General features: G+C 40.4%; 1 protein-coding gene across 1 annotated transcript; it reads left to right on the top strand.

Annotated features, from left to right (window-relative positions):
* The first annotated feature begins 460 nt into the window (after window positions 1–460).
* LOC139736556 (lysosomal phospholipase A and acyltransferase-like) lies at window positions 461–16,922 on the top strand. The gene is made up of 8 exons (XM_071647307.1): window positions 461–611; window positions 9,708–9,864; window positions 10,742–10,860; window positions 11,324–11,422; window positions 12,111–12,338; window positions 13,592–13,837; window positions 14,750–14,894; window positions 16,592–16,922. Exons 1-8 carry the CDS (start codon window positions 506–508, stop codon window positions 16,752–16,754), a joined length of 1,263 nt encoding a protein of 420 aa, XP_071503408.1. The 5' UTR covers window positions 461–505; the 3' UTR covers window positions 16,755–16,922.
* The last annotated feature ends 5,046 nt before the right edge of the window (window positions 16,923–21,968 follow it).

Here is a 21,968-nt window from a genome sequence, read left to right as displayed (position 1 = left end):
TTTTTGCTTGTCAGCTGAAGAAACCCGGAAGTGGACGGGGACGGGGAGAGATGAGCTGAGGATTTTTTTTGTTGTTGTTGTTGCTTGTTCAGTTAGCTCATGAAACCCGGAAGTGGGCCCCCACACTTTTGAAAACAGTTCGCCGGCCCTGCTGTATTTGACATACAGTGTATTTTTTTTAATCTTGAATTTTAACACACGTCTCTCTGCGGAATTTCCTTATTTACCCGTGTGAAGAGCCCAGCTTTGTGTAACACCCCCTGTGGACGCCACTCCCACAAGCACACCCATTCTGCGCGCGCTCACATGACTCATGACAACAACGGATGAGTTTGTTTATTACGACATCACCGGCACTTTACAAGGGGCTAGCTAGCCATGCACTAGTACACTGGGCACACCGCCGCCGCGCCGGCTGGTTTCGTTCACGTGATCCCTCACATCGTAAACACGGCGCAGAAGTACAACGTTCCGCCCTTGATATTCCTGGGAATAAAAGAAAAAAATGTGTTATTTGCGTTGGTTTCTACTATTAGTGGTGCTATTTCTCTCACTTGCAAGACACTCGTTCTCTTTTCCTCCATTCTATGAGGGTCCTCCGGTTGTGCTGAGTAAGTATGATTCTATGATGTACAAGTGAAATATTGATGTCTCTAACCCTGGCTGTAGCTCCCACAGTAACCGCAGCAGCGACCCTATTTATGTTACAGCGCCTCGCGACGGGGTTTCTCCCACAGTATACTAGCAAGGAGCGTCCCGGGGTTACTGGCTTTGTTAGTTCAGGAGTTATACGTTTCTTTTCCTCCCTTGCTCTCCGCGACCGGTAGGAGCTGGCGCCTATATTATAAGCCAGTTCGGGGTTCCACGTTGAGTATTAACAGGAAAAGGTCATCTGTACCAGCAGAGCATGTTGGTTTTCAAATTCACTAAGATAAGCATCTGTCATGTAAATTTAATGATTATTCAAGTGATCCTTATGTGGTGCTTGCCAGCTTGCTGCAGCACATCCACCTGACAGCAAAAGCGGTATCTGACAATATTAAACAATAGAAAGAGATTGTTAATACATTCAATGCAAAATAATGAAGTGGATGCTTTCCAAAATGCCAATGGAAGGATCATTCTGGTCACCTGGTCTACACAAGTTCATCCTTTGTCTGAACATGACCCTGATGAATTCCATAAATTGTTACGTTGGGCAAGCCGATGTCTTCTGTCGCTTGAGACTAGTGGCCTTACCTAATCAGTTAAGAAAGAAGAAAGGTCATTAGTACCCATGTGCCCATGACTGATGAGCTAACCCTGAAGTGGCTTATTGTCAAACCATCATGCAGCAACCCACACCCTCTCTGGATACAAACTGTATCAGATACGGCGGCCTGTCTGTCTTGCAAACCACCGCTGTTTACGCTGCACCAGGTCCACTGCTCTGGCACTGCACTGTACTGTGTGAAATTGCCATCATATATTATATCTGGATCTGGTGGGATACTGTACAAACTCCACATCAGGGATATTAAACGTGCAGGCGTGGTCGAATGAGCGGAGTGTTTATAGTTTATAATGTGCTTTTTGGATAATTTTCCCCAAGTCAAATAAATATAACTTCTGTTTAAATGTGTTTAGGCTGGGAGCTTCTCTGATATCCGGTGGAAGAAGATTCCATTCAGCACAGGTTCTTGGGAATAAAGAATACTTATAACAATCATTTTTCTTGATGTTTTTAACTTTTTAAAGGAGATCGACTGTTGTTGCCTTGTCGTCCTGCTGTTTTCCATTGGGCTTGATTGCAAGTGAGACGTGTCCAGGGCATTAAAATTGTAGACCGATTTATAGAGTAATGTCAGTCTAATAAGGGCAGCCCTACGATGTTCAAGTGGTTTCCACTCAAGGCGTTCAAGCATGTCAGTGACACTGGAGGTTCTTTGGTGGATGTTGAGGACAAATCTAGCAGATCGTCGTTGAATAGCTTCCAGCTGAGTTACTGCTGAGTTAGTCTGGGTCGTACAAGGGTTTTGTAGGCGATGGATTTGACTTTTGACGAGTAACTGAAGAGATTTCTTCGCAGGAGGCTAAGGATTTGGTTTCCTTTTGAAGAAACACCTCGAATGTGATTTGCCCAGTTCAGTTTATTGTTTAATTGGATCCCTAAATAAGTATGATCTGTGACAGCCTCCAAAAGAGAAGGGGAAAATAGAGAACGACGTGTAGTTATAAAGTTTGAAATGACAATCTGTCGAATGTTTGTGCCCTGTGGGAGCTTATTCTACACCTCGTATAGGGGTTGACATCGTTTTTAATAGACTTTCATACTTTAAGTTTAAAGTAGTTGACAAAAAAAAAAAAAAAACCACGTGAAATCTGGTGACTGGCACCACTGACCCTATTAACCCAGGCGCGGGGCGCTGTAACCCTATACGGTACATGGAGTCGCTGCTGCGTTTACACTGACCCTTGAACTCATTTGGACAGAGTCTAGGGTCTAGACTAGTTTATGATAAATTCGTATAGAGCCTAATTGACATCACACAGACCTTGTCAGATTCCCCTAATTTACTGTAAATAGTCTACCCAAGATATGAAAAAAATTGATGTAGGGACCTAGGAGTACAGTGGACATGAATGTTGTACTGCTACTGTACTGGACTCAACGTATACAACAGACAGCTGACATCAGTGACCCGCTACAACAAAATGATCCTAAAGTTGGGCGAGGTCGATTATTTGAAAATTGCATGATGTAATCCCCTAATCTTTCTGCTTTAAATTGATATATAACACATTTTATAAAAATAATCGGCTGCGGAGATATCGATGTTTAAAAGAGAGCATGTCGAGACGTCTGGAAAATCACTGTTTCGAGAAAAGCGCCCTAAAAGTCTTCCTTTCGACGCAATCGCGATCAAGGGACACGCAAGTCAGTTTTCACCTCTGGACAATAGAAGGTAAGCCCTAGCAACCCCCGAAAAGTTCATTCAAGCACATCAGTGTTGGCGGTCTCCTCACCAACCAATCAGTGACCAGGATGTGAGAAGCGACTGAGCGTAGCGCACCCTGCCCGCACGCACCAGTCGACTGGGCAGTGTGCGAGCTTCACGCTTCGGTTAGCAGCAAGCAGCAAACTGACCAATGAGATCACTCTGGTCGTTGTTAGGGGCGGAACCTATCTGTGGCGCTCAATCCAAATTTTCGAACCAGTTTCTGCTTCGTTGAAACGCCAAAAAACATGGCTCAGAAAAACACTATTTTTTGGTCTTTCCTTTGATCATTTTGCTTCAAATTTTCGACAGATGATAGAAGACATGTTAGACTCCAATAACATATCAAAATCAGAAAATCGTAAGTTTTGACCAATTTTAATGCTCTGACTTCAAACTCGATTTTCACGGCTTCGACCGTGCGCGACTTTAGGACCTTTTTGTTGTAGCAGGTCACATATTGTACTGTAGTCTGGGATCATGGGAGTGTGTGTGAACCATTCAGTGACTGCAGCCCACCCTCGGGTTTATTTTGTTTTTTGTTCGTGCCTGTTCACAAATGAGATCCCTTCAACAGTCACCTTGACAGTCATGTCATGGTACTTCCATTCTAGTCTGATGCCATGGCAAACATTGACCACGTGTGAACATATCAGAGGATGATAAAAGGTTCTGCTCCACCGGTATTCAAACATTGATGAATCTAAACACATTATCTTCTTTTGAATTAAAATATCTAATTGAGTTTCTCTGTCCTTGAGATCAAGACCTGAAAATGAATTTTTAGTCTTACATAGAAATTCATGTTTTGAGCTGATCCATATGAGTCATGGAGGATTTTTGTCATGAATATGTACAATGTAATTCTTATTTCCACATCAATAGATTTCATGTTCTTTGCCTTCCGATAATGGTTAATAGCATATTCAGAGTATCATGATAGACGAATACGTGTTATGGTTCAGCAGGTAATGACCATGGATGGTCCAAGGTCTCTTTCCTGGTTGTCGTCTGGCTGCAGTGGATGTTTTCCCATTTTCATAGGCTATATGGACACTCTTATCTGCTGTATTGCCTAGATTGTGGTCCTTCGAAGGAGCAGGAGACTCTCATCTATTGGACCTGCGGTCTCTTGCTCTCACAAGTGTTCATTACTTTCTTACTTTTTAGCAGTCATATGAACATTCTTATTGAACGAGAGTGAGATTTCACCGCAATTTTTGCAGATCGAGTCATATGAGTAGCTTCTGGATCAAGACTCGTTCCAACTTGGCTGCCTGTACAGTAAATTCTCCTCCAGGCCAAATCTTGTAAGATGATGTTCATGTGGTTACCACAAAGTTCACCTGCAATGGCTTTTCTTCCCACCTCCCTGGTCTAATAATTCAATATGTGATATGTACAGTCCTGTAGATACAGGAACCAGCCTGATCCAATACAGACTTTATGAACATTTCAGAATGTTGTATGAAATAGGTTAATCTGTATTTGAAAGTAGTTGAGTGCACCATCCTCCCCAGGTGGAATTTTGCATTAGAATTTACTGTTTATAGATACCAAAGAGTGGCTCATTGAAGCATGGTACCATCATTGTGCTCGCAATGCATACTGGTAAAGATCTTTTTGTTGACAGTTGTTGTCCTTGTGGTCCAAAGTTCAGCACTTGTTTTGCATGATTATATCATCATGAGACTATTCCATATTCTGTCCTGTGTGAACACTGTTATCGGAGCTTCATAATTGATGCATTTACAGGCTGTAAGTGTAAAGGAGAATGGCTGTTCAAATACATTCTAATCAACTTTTGTAGACATGCACTTGTTTGTGTTATTTTGGTCAAGGCTCAAGCATTGCTCTTGAACACTAGTACCACAGACAGTGTTGTAGGCGTGTGGTAGAGGGAAGACAGCTCCACCCTGGGCAGTGAGATAAACCTCTTGCCATTTGTTAGCTTAGGCTAGATTACAAAACAACAGCTGTTTTCGGCATTCATTGTATGTGTTTATTCACTGACATTATTTTTGCATAATCCCAGCTCACAATGATATTTTCATGAACAAATTTCTTGTATGAAAGCATATATACATTGTGATGTCTGGCATTGTGGCCCTGTTTGAATATTATAGACCATATGTATGTCAAAGAAGAAATTTGTGCATGGACCACATGATCCAGAGTATGTGGGGCAATCACGCTTCCGCCATGTGATATATTGTGCTTTGGTAGAAAATCAACAACATGCATGATATTCAAAAGTTTGTTCACTGGCACAAGTTAGTCAGCCAGGCTTGCCGTTTCTTACACGTGCCTCTAATTGAAAAAACAAACCGTGAGAGGAAAAGGAAAGTAGGAGAAAACTTAAGCAAAATGAAAAAATACCCCCGGGTGGACTTTGCCTCCGAGGTGACCTTGAAGCAGTGCCTGCTAATATCATCTTAGAAATGCTTCTGATTACAAACAAAAGTAAATAAATCTGGGCATATATTTTGTCATTTTGTTGAGAGAAGATAGCAGTATTTGAGCTACTGATTACATTTTTCTCTATTATAATAACAATAGCAAAATTCACATTTTATGAGATGTAGATGTCCAGTGTACAGGGCTTTGCATAAAATCACCTCTACCAATTTCACAAGTGGACAGTCACTCATACCCTATGCATCCTAAAATCCCTTTCACGCTAGTCACTCAAGGAATTACCGGGAAAATTCAAGGGGGAATCAGATGTGGAATACCCAGGAAAAAATTTCTATCACACTAGTGAGTGAGACCCAAGTTGAATTTCTCTAGATTCTGCTCTGTTGCATCATAAGCACACATTATGGTGCATGCCTGAAAATGCCAGCAAGATGTTGTGGGTATCTTCACCTTCCCTTTCAATTGGGAGTTTACCTGTGATGTCTTTCACACGACAGCATCACCTGGGACAGTAGGAGTCCCTGGGACACTGGGGAGTTTACCAGGGATAATTTGAGGGCAAAATTTCTGAAAAAGTCACCTACATGTACAGATGTAGCATTTTTCCTTGGATTTCACTTGCGAGATCTTTGATGCTACAAGATCTCCCTTGTGAAACCAGGGAGATCTCAGGTAAAATTTTTTAGGTTTTGAAGTGGTGTAGAAGGCAATCACCCATTCACTTTGACTGTCCAACAGTAAGATTGTAGTTGCCCTGGGCAAGCAAGCATGTAAGTTTGTAGCACACAGCAGTGTTCTGTTTTCATCCCAAATCAGGAGCACTCTCAGTATCAGGGATCAAATTGTGTGTTAACATGCTGTAAAAGCTACTGTAAATGAATGACTTTACTCACTCTACAAAAGTTTTGAAAGCAGGAAAATTATGCACATCCAGGCAGGTGTAGGGCAATATACCCTTGGCAATTACCCCGACCCTTCCCCTGACCCTAACCCTAATCCTAATCCTGCTCGTAACCCTAACCCTAACCCAAACTCTAATCCTAAACCTAACCTTAACCCTAATCTTTACTCTAACCTTATCACTAATCAGTATTTAGCTGGGGGTAATTGCCCTGATAGGCATCCAGGCACTATATTGCTCTGATAGTGTGCATGCATCATGTACAGGGCTGAACTTAAGTACTGATGAGTTTCACTCTTTGTGGAAGTTCAAGTACACAAGTGTATTTTCATAACCAAGCAAACACAAGTGGACCATGTGGCTTGCATATGATATGCACTTTGAGTGTCTAATAGAGATGTATCCACTGGCGTAGCCGGGGGGGGCGATGGGGGCGGTCGCCCCCCCTAAGATTTGGACCGGGGATTTGGGAGGCGGAAAAAAAAATGCGTGTATACTGTATGCATGCACATGAAGCGGGTCTCCTTTGCAACCTTTCATCAAATAAGATATTTTTTTGAATATTTCACTCAAATTGTGCACCAGATCGTTGAATTTCAATTCAAAATATGCAAAATCTCTCGTGCTTGGGAGGGGGAAACCCCCTCCCAAACCCTCCCCCTCTGTGCCTCTTTCCCTAGCTTAGTACACTTTTTAGATTTGCACAAAAATTATGAATAATTCTGAGTGCACAAGACTTATCACTTATATTCCGAAAACTCAAGGTTCCCTCATGTATAAGGGGAGTTTCCCCTTGGTTAATCGACCCTTTCCTCCCTCAGTCCCCCCCCCCCTCCCCATCAGTTGGTTTTTTTTTTTGTGATTTCCCAAATGTTGATTCCATCAAATATGCGTATACGAGATATCTCAATTTCAACCTCAAAAAGGCAAAAGCTCCATCGGAAGGGAAGGGTGGAGATAACACTCGCCCACGCCTTCTCCCTGCTCGCCCGCCCCTCCCCCCCCCCCCCTTCCGCCATGCATAGAAGTAGACTGTGGCTATACCCAGATCGCTTTATTTCAATTCTAAAAACGCAAAAGCTCCGCGAGCGGGAGGGGAAATCCCCCTTCCCCTAAGCTCTACCTCACTAGACTTTATACATACACACAGATGGTGCACATTCGGAATAAGAGCTAAATTCCGTGATTTTAACACTTCGATGAAAAAGTATTGCACCAAAAATTTGCACCAGATCGCTGAATTTCAGGTCTGAAAACGCAAAATCACGTTCGTGTGGGAGGGGATATGCCCCTATCATCTACACCCTCGTGTGCATGCTTTTTCTGTTTAATTGCTGAGCAGACAGCGTTCATGATATTCAGTGTAAGAATTAATACAAGAAGATTATTTAAATGATACCATTTTATAGGCATATTGTTCAATAATAATCTACACCAAAATATACTGCTACCTTAAACAAGTGGGACTGTTTCACGTCGATAAAACGCGCAAAAACAAGCCTCAAATTGCACTATTTGCAACATCAAAATGCAAAAAGTTCTTACCGTGGGAGGGGGGACACCCCCTCCCACACCCTCCCCTCCCCTTCGTTCGCTCCGTTCGCTCGCGTTCAGTCGCGTTCATGATATTCAGTGAAAAGAATTGATACTAGAAGTGTATTTAAATGATACCATTTTATAGGCAAATTGTTCAATAATAATCTACACTAAAATATACTGCTACCTTAAACAAGTGGGACTGTTTCACGTCGATAAAACGCGCAAAAACAAGCATCAAATTGCACTATTTGCAACATCAAAATGCAAAAAGTTCTCACCGTGGGAGGGGGGACACCCCCCTCCCACACCCTCCCCTCCCCCTCGCTCGCTCCGCTCGCTCGGGTTCAGTCGCGTTCATGATTCAGTGAAAAGAATTGATACAAGAAGTGTATTCAAATTATACAATTTTACAGGCAAATTGTTCAATAATAATCGACATCAAAATAAACTGCTACCTTAAACAAGTGGGACTGTTTCACGTCGATAAAACGCGCAAAAACATGCATCAAATTGCACCATTTACAACATCAAAATGCAAAAAGTTCTTACCGTGGGAGGGGGGGACACCCCCCTCCCACACCCTCCCCATCCCCTCGCTCGCTCCGCTCGCTCGGGTTCAGTCGCGTTCATGATATTCATGAAAAAATTAATACAAGAAGTGTATTTAAATCATGCCATATTACAGGCAAATTGTTCAATGATAATCTACATCAAGATATACTGCAACCTTAAACAAGTGGGACTGTTTCAACTCGTTAAAACATGCAAAAACATGCATCAAACTGAACCATTTACAACATCAAAATGCAAAAAGTTCTCACCGTGGGAGGGGGGACACCCCCCTCCCACACCCTCCCCTCCCCCTCGCTCGCTCCGCTCGCTCGGGTTCAGTCGCGTTCATGATTCAGTGAAAAGAATTGATACAAGAAGTGTATTTAAATTATACAATTTTACAGGCAAATTGTTCAATAATAATCGACATCAAAATAAACTGCTACCTTAAACAAGTGGGACTGTTTCATGTCGATAAAACGCGCAAAAACATGCATCAAATTGCACCATTTACAACATCAAAATGCAAAAAGTTCTTACCGTGGGAGGGGGGACACCCCCCTCCCACACCCTCCCCCCCTCGCTCGCTCCGCTCGCTCGGGCTCGGTCGCTTTGCTCCCTCGCAGACTAACCGCCCCCCCTAAGATGAAATCCTGGCTACGCCGTTGGATGTATCATACCAGATGGACATTGGATTTCTGCCAGATCTCATTTTGAGTTTTTGATCTGTTTATGATCTGTTTTTGGTTTGCATTTTTCAATGGTGAGAGGATGGTGGGATGATTATGACTGTGCAAACAGCCAGATATGATATTCAAAAGTTGTGCAGGGCAGGGATGACAAGGGCTCATTGTGTTGGTCAAGACTTTGACCAGTATGCTTGCTTGGCACCAGACACCCATGTGCCTGATGATTTTGGCCTTATGAAATGTGCGCCATTTAGGCACTAGAATAATCTCATTTTCCTTCAGAACAGAGTATGTTTTCATTTTTATGTACGGGTATTTCATTCAAAAACACTGAGAGATTTCTCTAAAATCATTGTCATGCAAAGTCTACAAGACTATTTTCTATTGTCTAGATTTAATGTCATATTGTTGGTTTTTTTTTTTTGTATATTTTGATATACTAAAATATTCTAAGCTATTCAGTTTTTCATTGCCTTTTCTGTTTTTATTTATCAGTTTTAATACAGAATGCCAGACCTTGTTCTAGATGTGCTTTTAAAAGTTGTTGGCCCCATAACCATGGAAAAAAATTTCTCTTCTGTAATGATATTATATTACTTTCATTATGTTATTCCACACTATAATCTGCAGTTCCCGGGGATGGAGGCTGCCAACTGCAGGCCACCCTGAACAGAACGACAACCTTGCATCCTTACATCTGTTCAAAAAAGAGCGACTTGTTTACGCTGTGGCTCAACCTGGACGAGTTTGTCCCCTACCTCTTCGACTGTTTCATCGACAACATCAAGTGCGTGCCCATATTATACAGTTAAACCTGTCTATAAAGGCCACTCTTTTTGTTTCCCTTGGGTATAGGCAGGCGTGACTACTAAGTATATTCTCTTCCCATCTCTTTAGTAGTGTTTTGACCTGTGAAAATGTGCTGTAAACGCCAAACAGTGTTTGCAGAGTTCTGTTGTTCCTCTGTCAAAACAAAATTAACTTTAGATATCAAACATGTTTTAACACTGAAAATGACTGTGTAGGATGGAATTCCTACCAGTGTACGAGTTAATTTGTTGATTAGAGTAAACGAAATACCATTTTATGATGAATGGAAATTGCCAACCTACAGTATACAATTGTAGTTATTGCATGTCCCTATCTAGCCTTATTGAAGTCCCAAATCGATTTTTGTGTATCAAGTTCCCCCCCCCCCCCCCCCCCCCCCCCCCCCCCCCCCCCCGTTTGGTTAATCACATGGCTTATGGGTATATAATGAGTCCTGTATAAAGTCAGTTTTTCATTTCGGGCCACTTCATATCTTTTTTCGGCTGCCAACATTTCAGATTGAAAGGTTTTAATGGTCTGAATGGATCGCCAGAAAAAAATAGGTGGTGTTAAGGCCTTTGTGTGTTAGGTAACTGCAAACTCACTCGTAGCCATATCATTCATCAGTTACATTATATTTTGGATCAGTCCTTTATAAGATGTGGCGTTGGTTTTCCTAAATTGCAATGTGACGTAATCTTCCTGTTGCTGATTTAGATCAGCAAATTATTCAGTGCTGTGATGATTTTAGTTCCTCCTGTACTATTATCTCACACATTTTCTTGTTTCTTTCACTTAACCCCCCCCCCCCATCCCCCCCCCCCAACAACACACAACCAACAACACACAAACAGATTAATCTATGATCCAGACACTCGAACGAGTCTAGACACACAAGGAGTTGATGTCATTGTGCCAGGCTTTGGAAACACCAGTACAGTGGAATGGCTGGACCCAAGCAAAGTATCCTATGGTAATGTATGCTAAGATAGATATATGATATGCTCTTATAAGTATGTGTGCTTTGATAATGCAAACTTAGGCTTTTCAATGTAATTCATGTTTGTAGCAGACAGCTTAAAGAAATGGTATAGTTTTGGTTTAGAGGGGCTTCAGATTTCCAACTTTTTTCTGTGAAATGATTAGAAACCACTTATTAAATATAAAAGAGCATACAGTCATAAGAGGAATTCAAAGTTTCTTTGATGAAAATTGGTTTTGAAGGGGCTGAGATATCCAAAACATGAGATCTTAATAGAACATTGGTCCCCTCTTTTGTATAGATACCATTGACTTGTCAGAAATACCACTTTCTCATATTGTTATTGATGGTATTGATGCTTAATGATGTAACACTATTGCACGGTAAACCTGTGGGAAATATTTGCATGACTTTTATTTCACAGTTCTATTGACTCTTTTCATTGGGTCTACAGGCTCCTACTTTGTCCACCTGGTTGATGCGCTCGTCGATTTTGGCTATGAGAGAGGGGTCAACATTAAAGCCGCTCCCTATGACTTTCGCAAAGCACCAAGTAAGTTTGCGTACAACTTTTCTGTAATACAGTGTCTTTAGCTAACTATTGCTTCACTATTCTTGTTTTAAGTGTTCAGACAAATGCTACATGTTCACATCATTTGATTCAACCATCGATAGCTTATTTGACACCTGTTAAACACCGCAGACATCAGTTTGTCCATCATTTTTACTGGGTACTGTAAAAGTGGATATTTTAGTGCGACTAATTTTTCGTTCCTTTACCATTGTGTACCGCCCGTCGTTTGTAAGTAGGGATAGCGAAAAGTAATTACCATCACAAAGACATATCTTCCTTGGAAAGTGGCAGCCTTCCCACTCCATGGTATCCCAGGCTACTGGGTCTAGGCAGCCTGTTTGTTGTCAAGTGCCACATTAGGAGACCCTCTCAGAGTCAAAGTGGTGTCATTCTGGTGTTTGAAAGCATACACAACTTTCAGTGAGCAATCTGGCTTGCCTGTGTGTGAATGATGAGTGATACCAAAAGAGAGTGGAGCTCTGACAGGTCAATGACCTTTGCTACTTCCTCTGCACTTTGAACCTATAATGTCTGAATTTATAAAATATGATGCATGTATTATAAATGTACGTACTGTCTAGAAAACTAATATTTCTCACAAAAGACTTGACGAGTATTGCATTTAACCCACACCAAACTGACTCCAATCTTGTCTTCGTTTGGAAAGACGAGGGAGCCATGTACTTCTGGAAGCTGCAGCAGCTGATCGAGGAGACGTACAAAGTGAACGGCAAACAGCCCGTGGTCCTGATCTCGCACAGCTTGGGGTGCCTCTACACTCTCTACTTCCTCAACCAGCAGCCAGAGGCCTGGAAGAATCGCTACATCCAGGCCTGGGTACCCATCTCGGGCCCCTATGCGGGGACCACAAAAGTCATGAGGGTGTTGACCTCAGGTAAAGACCATTTAATGATGAACTATACTGATGACGAGTTTGTAAACCTTTCTCCTTCTTGCTGGTGTTGAAAGTCACACCACTTGATTTTATGTGAGGACTCAAAAAAGGTGAAATGGGTCAACCGAGTAAATCCTGAGTTTTTTGTATTTTCTGAAAGAGCTATCCGTCTACATTATTTTTTAGTTTGGGATCATGACGTGAATGGGAAAGTGTGTTTCAGCACTTTTTACTAGTATATACCGGTAACCCTTTTTTGGGGGGAGAGTAGAATGATCAGGTGTGTCTTAGAGGCCTTTTTTTCATTTCTTGAAATCCTTTGCACACTCTTCACTTTCAAGTCTATTAACTTTTGAAAGGATAATGCTACAGCTTTGAAAGTTGGCATTAATCATGGACAGAATGTGTTAATAGAACTTGCTCAATTTCAGCATAATCTGATAATCCCTTCATTGTTCTTGCTCCGGTGGTTTACATCCTGTGTTTTGTCCCTTTCATTGCTCAGCCAGCATGGCTTGGTAAAGATTAAACGCTTGAATAGACCCTGTACTTCAGAGCCTCTTTTCTCAGTTCACACGTTTCCAGAGTGTGTGCTTTCTTTCCAGTATTTAGATAGGTTAGAGGAGTCCATTTGAATTGAGTTATACATCATTTTAAAGCTTAGTTAGAGTTTGCTCTTTCAGAATCTGCCCTTTACTAAAAATCCATGTCTGGTGACTTTTATTTGGTTTTGTGATGCAGGGTCACAATTTCTACCTGGAGTCATACATTGATCAAAGTTACTCAGTACATCATTTTGATTTTTATGAATAAAATGTGTGTACAGTGACATAGATCTAATGAAATTTGAGATCTATGAATGGATGCATATGTGGTCAATCAGTGAAAATCAGAGACTGTCCTCTGGAAGATGTAATTCTCTCTGAGGTACATTTTCTTGTGAGAAAATGTTCATTTGTAAACATTTATATGAATGTCTGCATTCACATTCAGTTTACAGTTGCTTTCTTCCCACATGCTGTGATACTGACTCGACTCTATTTCATGGCCTGCACAATCTTTGCTCAAGTTGAGTTCCTGCCTTTCTCCAATGTCCATTTTAACTCGATTGACTAAAACTCACCAATGCATTCAGTAAACCAACCATACAGCAGGTACGGTAGAGCTGTGAGTAGAGGTAAACATACATTAGCTGCACAATTTAAGTAGTGATTGCCAATCACTCCATGTTCGTAATAATGGTCATCCTGCAGGAGACAACTTCAGTGAGTACGTCATACCTTCCTTGACCGCACGCCTAGCGCAGCGAACCTACCCCAGCACCTACTTGCTCCTGCCCAACGTGGACTACTGGACGCCGGAGGAGGTCATCATCACGACGCCCGATGCCAACTATACCACCAGGAATTACACTCAACTCCTGAAGGACCTGGACTATCCCACGGGACTGTACCTGCTCAATGACACGGAGGGACTGGTCCAGGATATCAAGGCACCACGTAAGGCTGTGCCAATCTTGTAAGAGAGTTATAGAAAGTAGATCTGAGCTTGGTAGCGGCAGAAGTTAACCCTAACTAGGCCGGGGGGGGGGGGCCCCCTCGACGTTTCGCGCGATGTATCTCTATCGCGAGAAGCTATCGCCGCGACGTTTCATGACTTTTTTCTTACGAGTCTCCCGCATCTTTTGACACCAAATTTGCGATGCCCGGGTGCGCGGTTCCGAAGTTGCGCATAAATATGCACGTGCATGTCACACCAAGAATTGCTCAAAAACGTGAATTTGTGTACAATTTCAATGCAAACTGTGTTTACAGGCAAATTTCATAAAAGCATGATTATTTGGGGGGTTTATCAATTAAAATCAATTAATAACGCATTTCCTTGTTCGTAACAATGTCACGGACAAATTTCGTCGAAAAAACAATGAAAAACATAAAGTCGAAAAAACATAGAAATACATAAGAAATTCAAAAAACAATAAAATACTTATGAAATTTTTTCTCTTACATTTGCCCCCCCGGCTCTATCATCTACCTAAATAGCCCGGCCTAGTTAGGGTTAAATCTTGCCAAGGTAGAATAACTTCCATTTCCACAAGTTTGGGATATGATACTGCGTCAGCTTGGGTATGAAGCAACAATCCTCACATCTTCTATGAACTGCTTTCACATTGCACACTTGATATGCTGTATAGAATTTATTGCTAGCAATGCCAGGATTTATCATTGTAAATTCTTATTTGAAGAACCTCACAGTTAACTGCGTTTCACAATTTATATACTTTTGTTGCTGTTGTTAGTTTGTGCGTGAGTGTGTTACTGTGTGTGTGTGTAGTTTATGTTTGCCAGAACAATGCTAAAGAGTTAATGTGAATTATGACTTTGATTATTATTTCTCCTGATGTTTTGCAGGTGTGCCTGTGTTTCCCATCTACGGCACACAAGTTGAAACGGAAGATTCCTACACATACACCAAGTTCCCCGACTCGCAACCAACGATAAAAATGGGTCTCGGAGACGGCACCGTCAATCTACGCAGCTTGCGAGCGTACAGGAAGTGAGTGAAGAGTTAATTTCGTGCTAACCAACCATTCTGATGAAAACTGAGCTGTTCAGATTTCTAAGGTTTTGGGACCATGAAAAATAATGTTCTGATTTTTGAAAAATTGACATAATCAGATTTTTTTAAAGAACAGTCGATTAGTGTATCATGAATATAAACCAACTTTAAGACTGTTATCTGTCTTATCCAGATAGATGCCTGTGTGAAAATCACCCGTACATAGGTTTTATATTTTAAGGAAAATTGTCTCTAAAATAGGCTCAGATTGCGTCACAGAGCCTAATATAGAACCCCAGGCCTTCCAGAGCTCTGAAAGTGAGTCCTGGACCGGGGCCGAAGGGACTTTGTGTGCATTTTTTTCCCCTTTTAAAAAGTGTTCAGATTTCTGAATTTCAAAAGTTGGCAAGTACAATTTTGCTGAATCCATTCCTTGGTGGTCTTTGTCTTGTCTTTGAAATCTTTTTGCTGTACGGTCTGGTTCCATATTTTAGTTGGACCCAGCCTCATGGAATATGGCACCAGATCGTAGGTATTTGCCTGTATTTTGTGAACAAGCAGAGAGTAACTAATGTGCCGCTTCCACTAACTTCCACTTAATAAGATCATCAAATTTTGATATTTCAGATATTTGTGAAAAATCAAGATTTATCAGTTTGATTCATCAAGTTGAAACAATATGATGAATCATTGCATCATTTTGGTATTGTTTGTTATTTCACACAAAAACACTCCTTCTAGAGAAATGCCCCCAAAATGTTCAACCCATGGAAGAATACTGCAAATAATCGCAACTGAGTACCACCCCTCTTTATGTAGGGACTACAAATTGAAAGCCTGATACTTCCTGGTTGGAACAAGTGTCCTGTATCATTACTGATTGCCGTCATTGCACCACTGATGTTTTGCAACAATATTGCTCTGACTTGGCATGTCGTCATTGGGGGGGGGGGGGGGGGGGGGAGAGACTCTAATAATATGGCAAATTACAAGATACACAGAACCAATTTTGGCACACAATTCATTTTGATGATCACTTCATTTTGACAGTGTTCTATACAGACATATGAAGAAAGACTGGAATGTTCAGACATATTGATTCACATTGTGACACGACATCCACAATGATATGACATCATCTGGATAAGATAACATCATTTGGCTTTTGAAATTGGTATTAAACTTAAGATCTCAATGCACACTATTTACCTCCGCAATTTTCAGCTTTCACTGCTACAGCCTGCACTAGCAGACTGACCCATCATCACCTTATTATGTGACAGTCGATATTAAGTGGGTCACAGGGTAGCAAAAATTTATACTTGCCCCATTTTCGTTGAGAGAATGCGCAGTCTGTGACCCACGTATCGTCCATCACTTGAGCAAAGGTGAAGACAAGTCGGGCCACTGTGAGGGCTGTTGCATTGACAACTCACAATTCCAGAGGTAAATCGTGATGTACATGTATTGAGACCAAAAGTTTAAGACCAATATTTCAAATGAGGTACCAATATGGATGAGCTTCTACTCTAATCATGTAGCTTTCATAATTATCTGCCATTCCTCTACTAACTTTCTATCCTCTGCTCTTACTCGTGTTAAGTCCCATTCTCCTTTTAGTCCGATTTACACGCAAGTCATTTATCCAGCACTTCTCTCCCCGGTTCACACCCATCTCGTTTTCTGCCTCACAGGTGGAGACGCGAGCAGCCCCAGCCGGTGAGGGAGCACGAAGTCGAGGGCGCGATCGGCGAGCACTCCCTCATCCTCACGGACCAGTCCGTCTTCAAGTTCATCATCCGGGAAGTCCTGTCTCCCTTTATATGGCACCACCCGAGGAAGAATCCCCGTCACTGACAAGATAAATGATGGCCTGTGTGGAGGATTGCAACGCTCCCCTCTCAAGCGACTCACTGAAATATATCTCTTCTGCAAACTAGACTGGAGGTCTACACTCAACAGAGTGAGGACCACTGAAAGGGAGATATCTATTTTATGCAGCTCCAGATTGTATTTACACACTTTGCCGGCTTCCAACGATGTATGGCCTTGCCATCCGCGATGCAGAAAGTCAGCTTGCGTGCGCTTGAGGTTCCCTGTCAAATTTGAAAATGTCCAAGGTACTGCTACGCCAAAGATGTCATTGTTAATGAGTAACAGTTGTCCATGCGACTCTTGATTTCCGTCTTTATTAGTCGTTACGTATGGAATGAATGCAGTGCTCTCAAAGGTGTTTTTTTAATGACATTCCATTGATGATTATGTTTTGTGTATAATTGTGTGTCAATAGATGGCCTAGCAGAATGTGTTATTTGCTTGTTAATCAGCTGCAAAGTAAAACATGCAAAGATGCAATTTTACATTAATATATGCACTTTGGACATTCTGCTTTCTTCACTTTTACAGATTTCTCATGTTTTATTTTAGAACCTGTATGCCTCCGATTTCATGACAATCGTAATATTTTTACTTTTGGTTTGCCTTTAATTCAGAGAACTTTTTAGACTGCATTCTTTGGTTTTGTGTGTATGCTGGATTGAGAGGGTGGAATAACAAAGTACTTGTCTTATCAAGTACATACATGTGTGTTCGTGTAACAAGATCGACCCAGTTTTTTGTGGAGTGATAATGGCAGTGCTTCCTGATGTGTTCTACTATTTTGCAAAAAAAATATGTGAATTTGAACTAAAATGGCGACAAGGATTGAACCAATGCAATAGAAATATCAAGGTGAATAAGTGGCAAGTGAATGAGGTACAGGGTGGCATATATCATGCAAGTAAGTCATGCAAAATGAAGGTGAAGGGAAATTTTGAATGTAAGAGGCATAGATTACTGAAATACTTTGTGGCTAGTTTTGCAGAGACCCCAACCCTCCCACTTTGAGACTTTTACCTGTAGAACACAAAATCTCCTGCTCTCCCACTTGAGTTTTTCCCACTTTTTGAGAGTAGCTTTCTTCTTCCTAACTTTAGTTCTGTCATGTGTGTTCAAAAATATGAGAATATTATAGCACCAGAAAGCATATATAGCCTAAGAGCTTCCAGGGCCAATAAGCACGTCATAGACCCCAGCAAAAAGGAACTTTGTGCCCCTGATGTGCAGTGCGCTTAAATAATATCGTGGACAATTTTGTGTGTTCAGAGTCTCCAGTTTGCTAGGGGGTCCCGGCAGAAGAATCTTCATTAAGAGATGCTTTGGGTTGGAGCCTAATATGTCAGGTAAATAAAGAGATTGGGGAAGTAATTAGCAAAAATTTGTAAGATTAATTGACAAATTAGAGGAAACTTGAAAAGCGTGAAGATAATTCTGTATAATGAACGACAGTTTCCTCCTTCAGTCAAGACTTTTCTGGCAACAAATTCCTCTCTTTGAATCGGGCATGTGTCAATGGAAACTTCCCCATGTATCATGTTGTATTTGCCTTATGACACACCATGTCTTCCAGTCAACAGTTCATGTTTTCTTTGTTTGGTCAGATCCAGGCAAGTTTCGTTTCGGACAGCGTCAAGTTGCATCTCAGATAACCATACCGTTAAAAGGGAAACTTGCGTGAGATTCCCTTTTTCGGCTCTCTAATGAATGAAATGAATTTGTAATGGTACTCTTTTAAAAATATTGCTTCCTTTTAACATGTTACAGCTAATCGTATTGATCCTTGCTGACAAGATAGCAAAGGGTTTTCAGATTTTTTATTTTTGCATTGGTATATTTCATGCCAGAAAATTTCCACGATATGAAGTATTTCCTCATTACGTGCATGGTTTCTGTTTTATGTTCCTGTTTTAGAAATTCTTCCTCTAGGCAGGATTTCTGTGACCTTCAGAAAGGTTGTCTCAGGTTTACATTGTACTGGTATTGATGTGGTATTAACCCATTAAAGACTAGGTCCTGAGTATATTCGGGTGGGTATCTATGGGAAATGTGTGTTGTAGCACAATCAGCCCGTCCTCAACGGGTTAAGAGAAGTCCTGCACTGTGTTTTGTTTTCGATATACAGTCTCTGTACTATACATATGTGTACATTGGTTGCTGCAATAAGAGAATGCTGGAATGGATTGTATTTATTGGCCTATATCTCACCAGAAATGGGCATTAATTTGTAGAAATGCCTTCATTTCTCAAATATTTATATTTCTGTGATGGTGTACATGTCAGAAATATGTTGGAATTTAATGATTGATAGTACAAAAATTATTGATTTCATGGAAGAATTTTTGTATAACGAAGTGGTACGTTATACCGTAGTTGTTACGTACAAACAGAATTTTGCTTGTTGCGACATGAAAAAGGAAATGTGATTGCATATTATTAAAAGTACATTGTCTTTGATTTGTTTTCAAATTGCTGCAAGCTTGATGAAAGTGACTTTACTGACCCCTGTGATGCTGAGCAATGGGGCGAGTTCACCTATATATAAGGTTGTTTCAGCAGCAGTATCAGTAATGGTTGTATGAAGATGGCACATCCATTTTGGAAAAAAAGTGTCATTTGATTGATCATGAGTTATTGATGCCAGCCCATTGGATGCTGTGAATGATACCTCTTGGTTGTTGTGATGACTTGGTAATCTTTGAAGTCGTAGTAAAGGCAAACTCCGCTATAGTACACTCCTGTTGTAAGAGACACATGGTTATAACAAAATTCTGGTTACAATGAAGTAAAGAGTCTTACTGCTACATTATATGCTCAATGTTCTTTATTGCTTATTCATTCAGTTATAACAAAAATTGAAATAACGAAAGAAAACTGCTGGTCCCGAGGATTTTGTTATAATGGGAGTCCAATGTATAACAAAGTTTGCCAGGACCACCGATTTTACCTCATTAGGACAGGTACCTTGTTTTAAATGTACTTAAAGACACTAGGTGAACATGGTAATGGACAATAGGGACTGCTAAATTCACCTCATTAATTACTTCATTGTAAGCAAGCCTGTTATGACGCAGTTGCCCTGTACTGTAAAAGTGGAAATTTTCACGGTGTGGAAATTTTCGCGCATTTCGCACAACCAGAAACTAGCACGAAAATAAAAGCACACAAATATTCTTGCTTCCCATATGTTCCTGTGCGTGATGACTTGATTCCGTGGAATTAAAAACACACAAAACTCTTACCTGGCCAAGCGCAAAAAAATTATTTGCGTGAAAATATCCACTTTTACAGTATAATCAATGTCCTCGTGCTTTGATGTACTGAGTACTTCTCTGCAGGAGTTGTCCCCTCTGTGCAGTTTCCATGTAGTGCCGTCAATTGTGTGTGTTCTGTCTGTGTGTATACGTTGTACATCTTTCCAGTTTGCGTGTTATATTTTCAGTGCTCATTTAAAAGAATGCACTGCTCTTCTGTGCATGATACTAAGATTTGCTGCAAGGGATGCCTTTGAATTCTTAGTCACTCAAGAGATAAATGTGGAATGAAAATGTGACTATTGTACCAATTGCAATAATTTAAAGGTGATTAAATTTAATGTACTGTACATTGAAATGCAGTAATTTGTGAAGTTGTTTCTGTTGTTGTCTTATTATGCTTGTATGGAGGTTGGGAAATTAAGTTTTCGGCAATTACACAACTTGAGCTGCCTTGGGCATATTTTCATAACCAGCACAAATCTGTTATGCAAGTCTATCCTTGTGAATGACTGCATTTTCACTGTACATACGTGTACATGAATGCATTTTGATGTGTAGGAGTCATCTTCATACTAGACCCTGAAACACATTGTTTTAAACTACCTGGTAACTTGGTGAGTAGTACGGGTGCAGAACTGTTATGAACATTATGATAGTACATTGTAATTCACTGGAGTTAGATTGACTGAAACTAAATATAAAAATCAAGTAACTATCCTAGATGTTGCATTCAGATTGGCATGAATGTGATAGAAAGATAGATAGATAGATAGATAGATAGATAGATAGATAGATAGATAGACAGACAGACAGACAGACAGACAGACAGATAGATAGATAGATGGATAGATAGATTGATGATATATAGATATAAATAGAAAGATTTATAGATAGATAGATGGTAGATTGATTGATTGATGATATATAGATATAAATAGATAGATAGATAGATAGATAGATAGATAGATAGATAGATAGATAGATATAGGTTTATTTCATCAAAAGAAAGGTACATAGCAGCCCAGAGGCTGAATTGTGTGTCCTTGATGTGAATGTACAAACAAAGCAATACAATACAATAATTATTCACATTCAACAGGTTACAAAACGAAAATGAGCCTTATGACATTTATTAAACATGAAAATACACTGTACATTTCTCTTTCAAAATATTTTTTTTAAAAAACTAGTTACACATAACTAATTTTTTGAAAAAAAAACCCCAACCTAATTACACATAAGTACAATTACAACTCAAAATGAAATCAACTGATTTTGAATGCATCTAGATACATGATTTAGAGTTACATCTAATTCTATACACTTCTCACACTCTTTCACACAATGGGGCTTACAGCACTGTAATTTGCATCTAAAAAACTTCACTTTAACAAGTCATCCACAGCACAACACACCAGTTGGCCCTATGGCTATTCCATACACACATATACACTGATGCAGGCACATTACAAAAAACATAAACCCAACTTTATCTCAACGAAAAGAACTGCACTGACAGGAGTCCAAGATAGATTTGAATGGATTCACTTTATTGCAATGTTCAAGGTGATCAGAAAGGCATCATATTTACTAATACACATAAAATATATCACCGTACAGCATACACATTAATCATCAGTTGCACACTAGAAGGCCACAAACTCTTGCAAAGTCAAGGGTGTGAATGCCCTTTTCCTTTGTGTTGCTATGATAGAATGTGCAAGAATGTGAGGTAATTACATTTATCATGTCTAAGATCATTAAAAAAAATAAGAAAAAAAAAGTAATACATATTCTGATAAAGCTGCACACCAAGTCTTTCTTACAAATTTGAAACATGAAAAATCAGCTTCCAAATGTTCTGTTCATGACAAAGAAAATACTGATGAAATAAGGTGCATGTGAGTCACTCTGTTGTAATCACATAATGCATCTGCAA

This window comes from Diadema antillarum, unplaced genomic scaffold (assembly GCF_040938485.1).
Source record: "Diadema antillarum isolate AM-2024a unplaced genomic scaffold, OU_Dant_1.0 scf00000028, whole genome shotgun sequence".
Taxonomy (NCBI): Eukaryota; Metazoa; Echinodermata; class Echinoidea; order Diadematoida; family Diadematidae; genus Diadema; species Diadema antillarum.
Note: the sequence above shows the minus strand (reverse complement) of the source record. Positions and strands in the feature narration are given on the sequence as shown.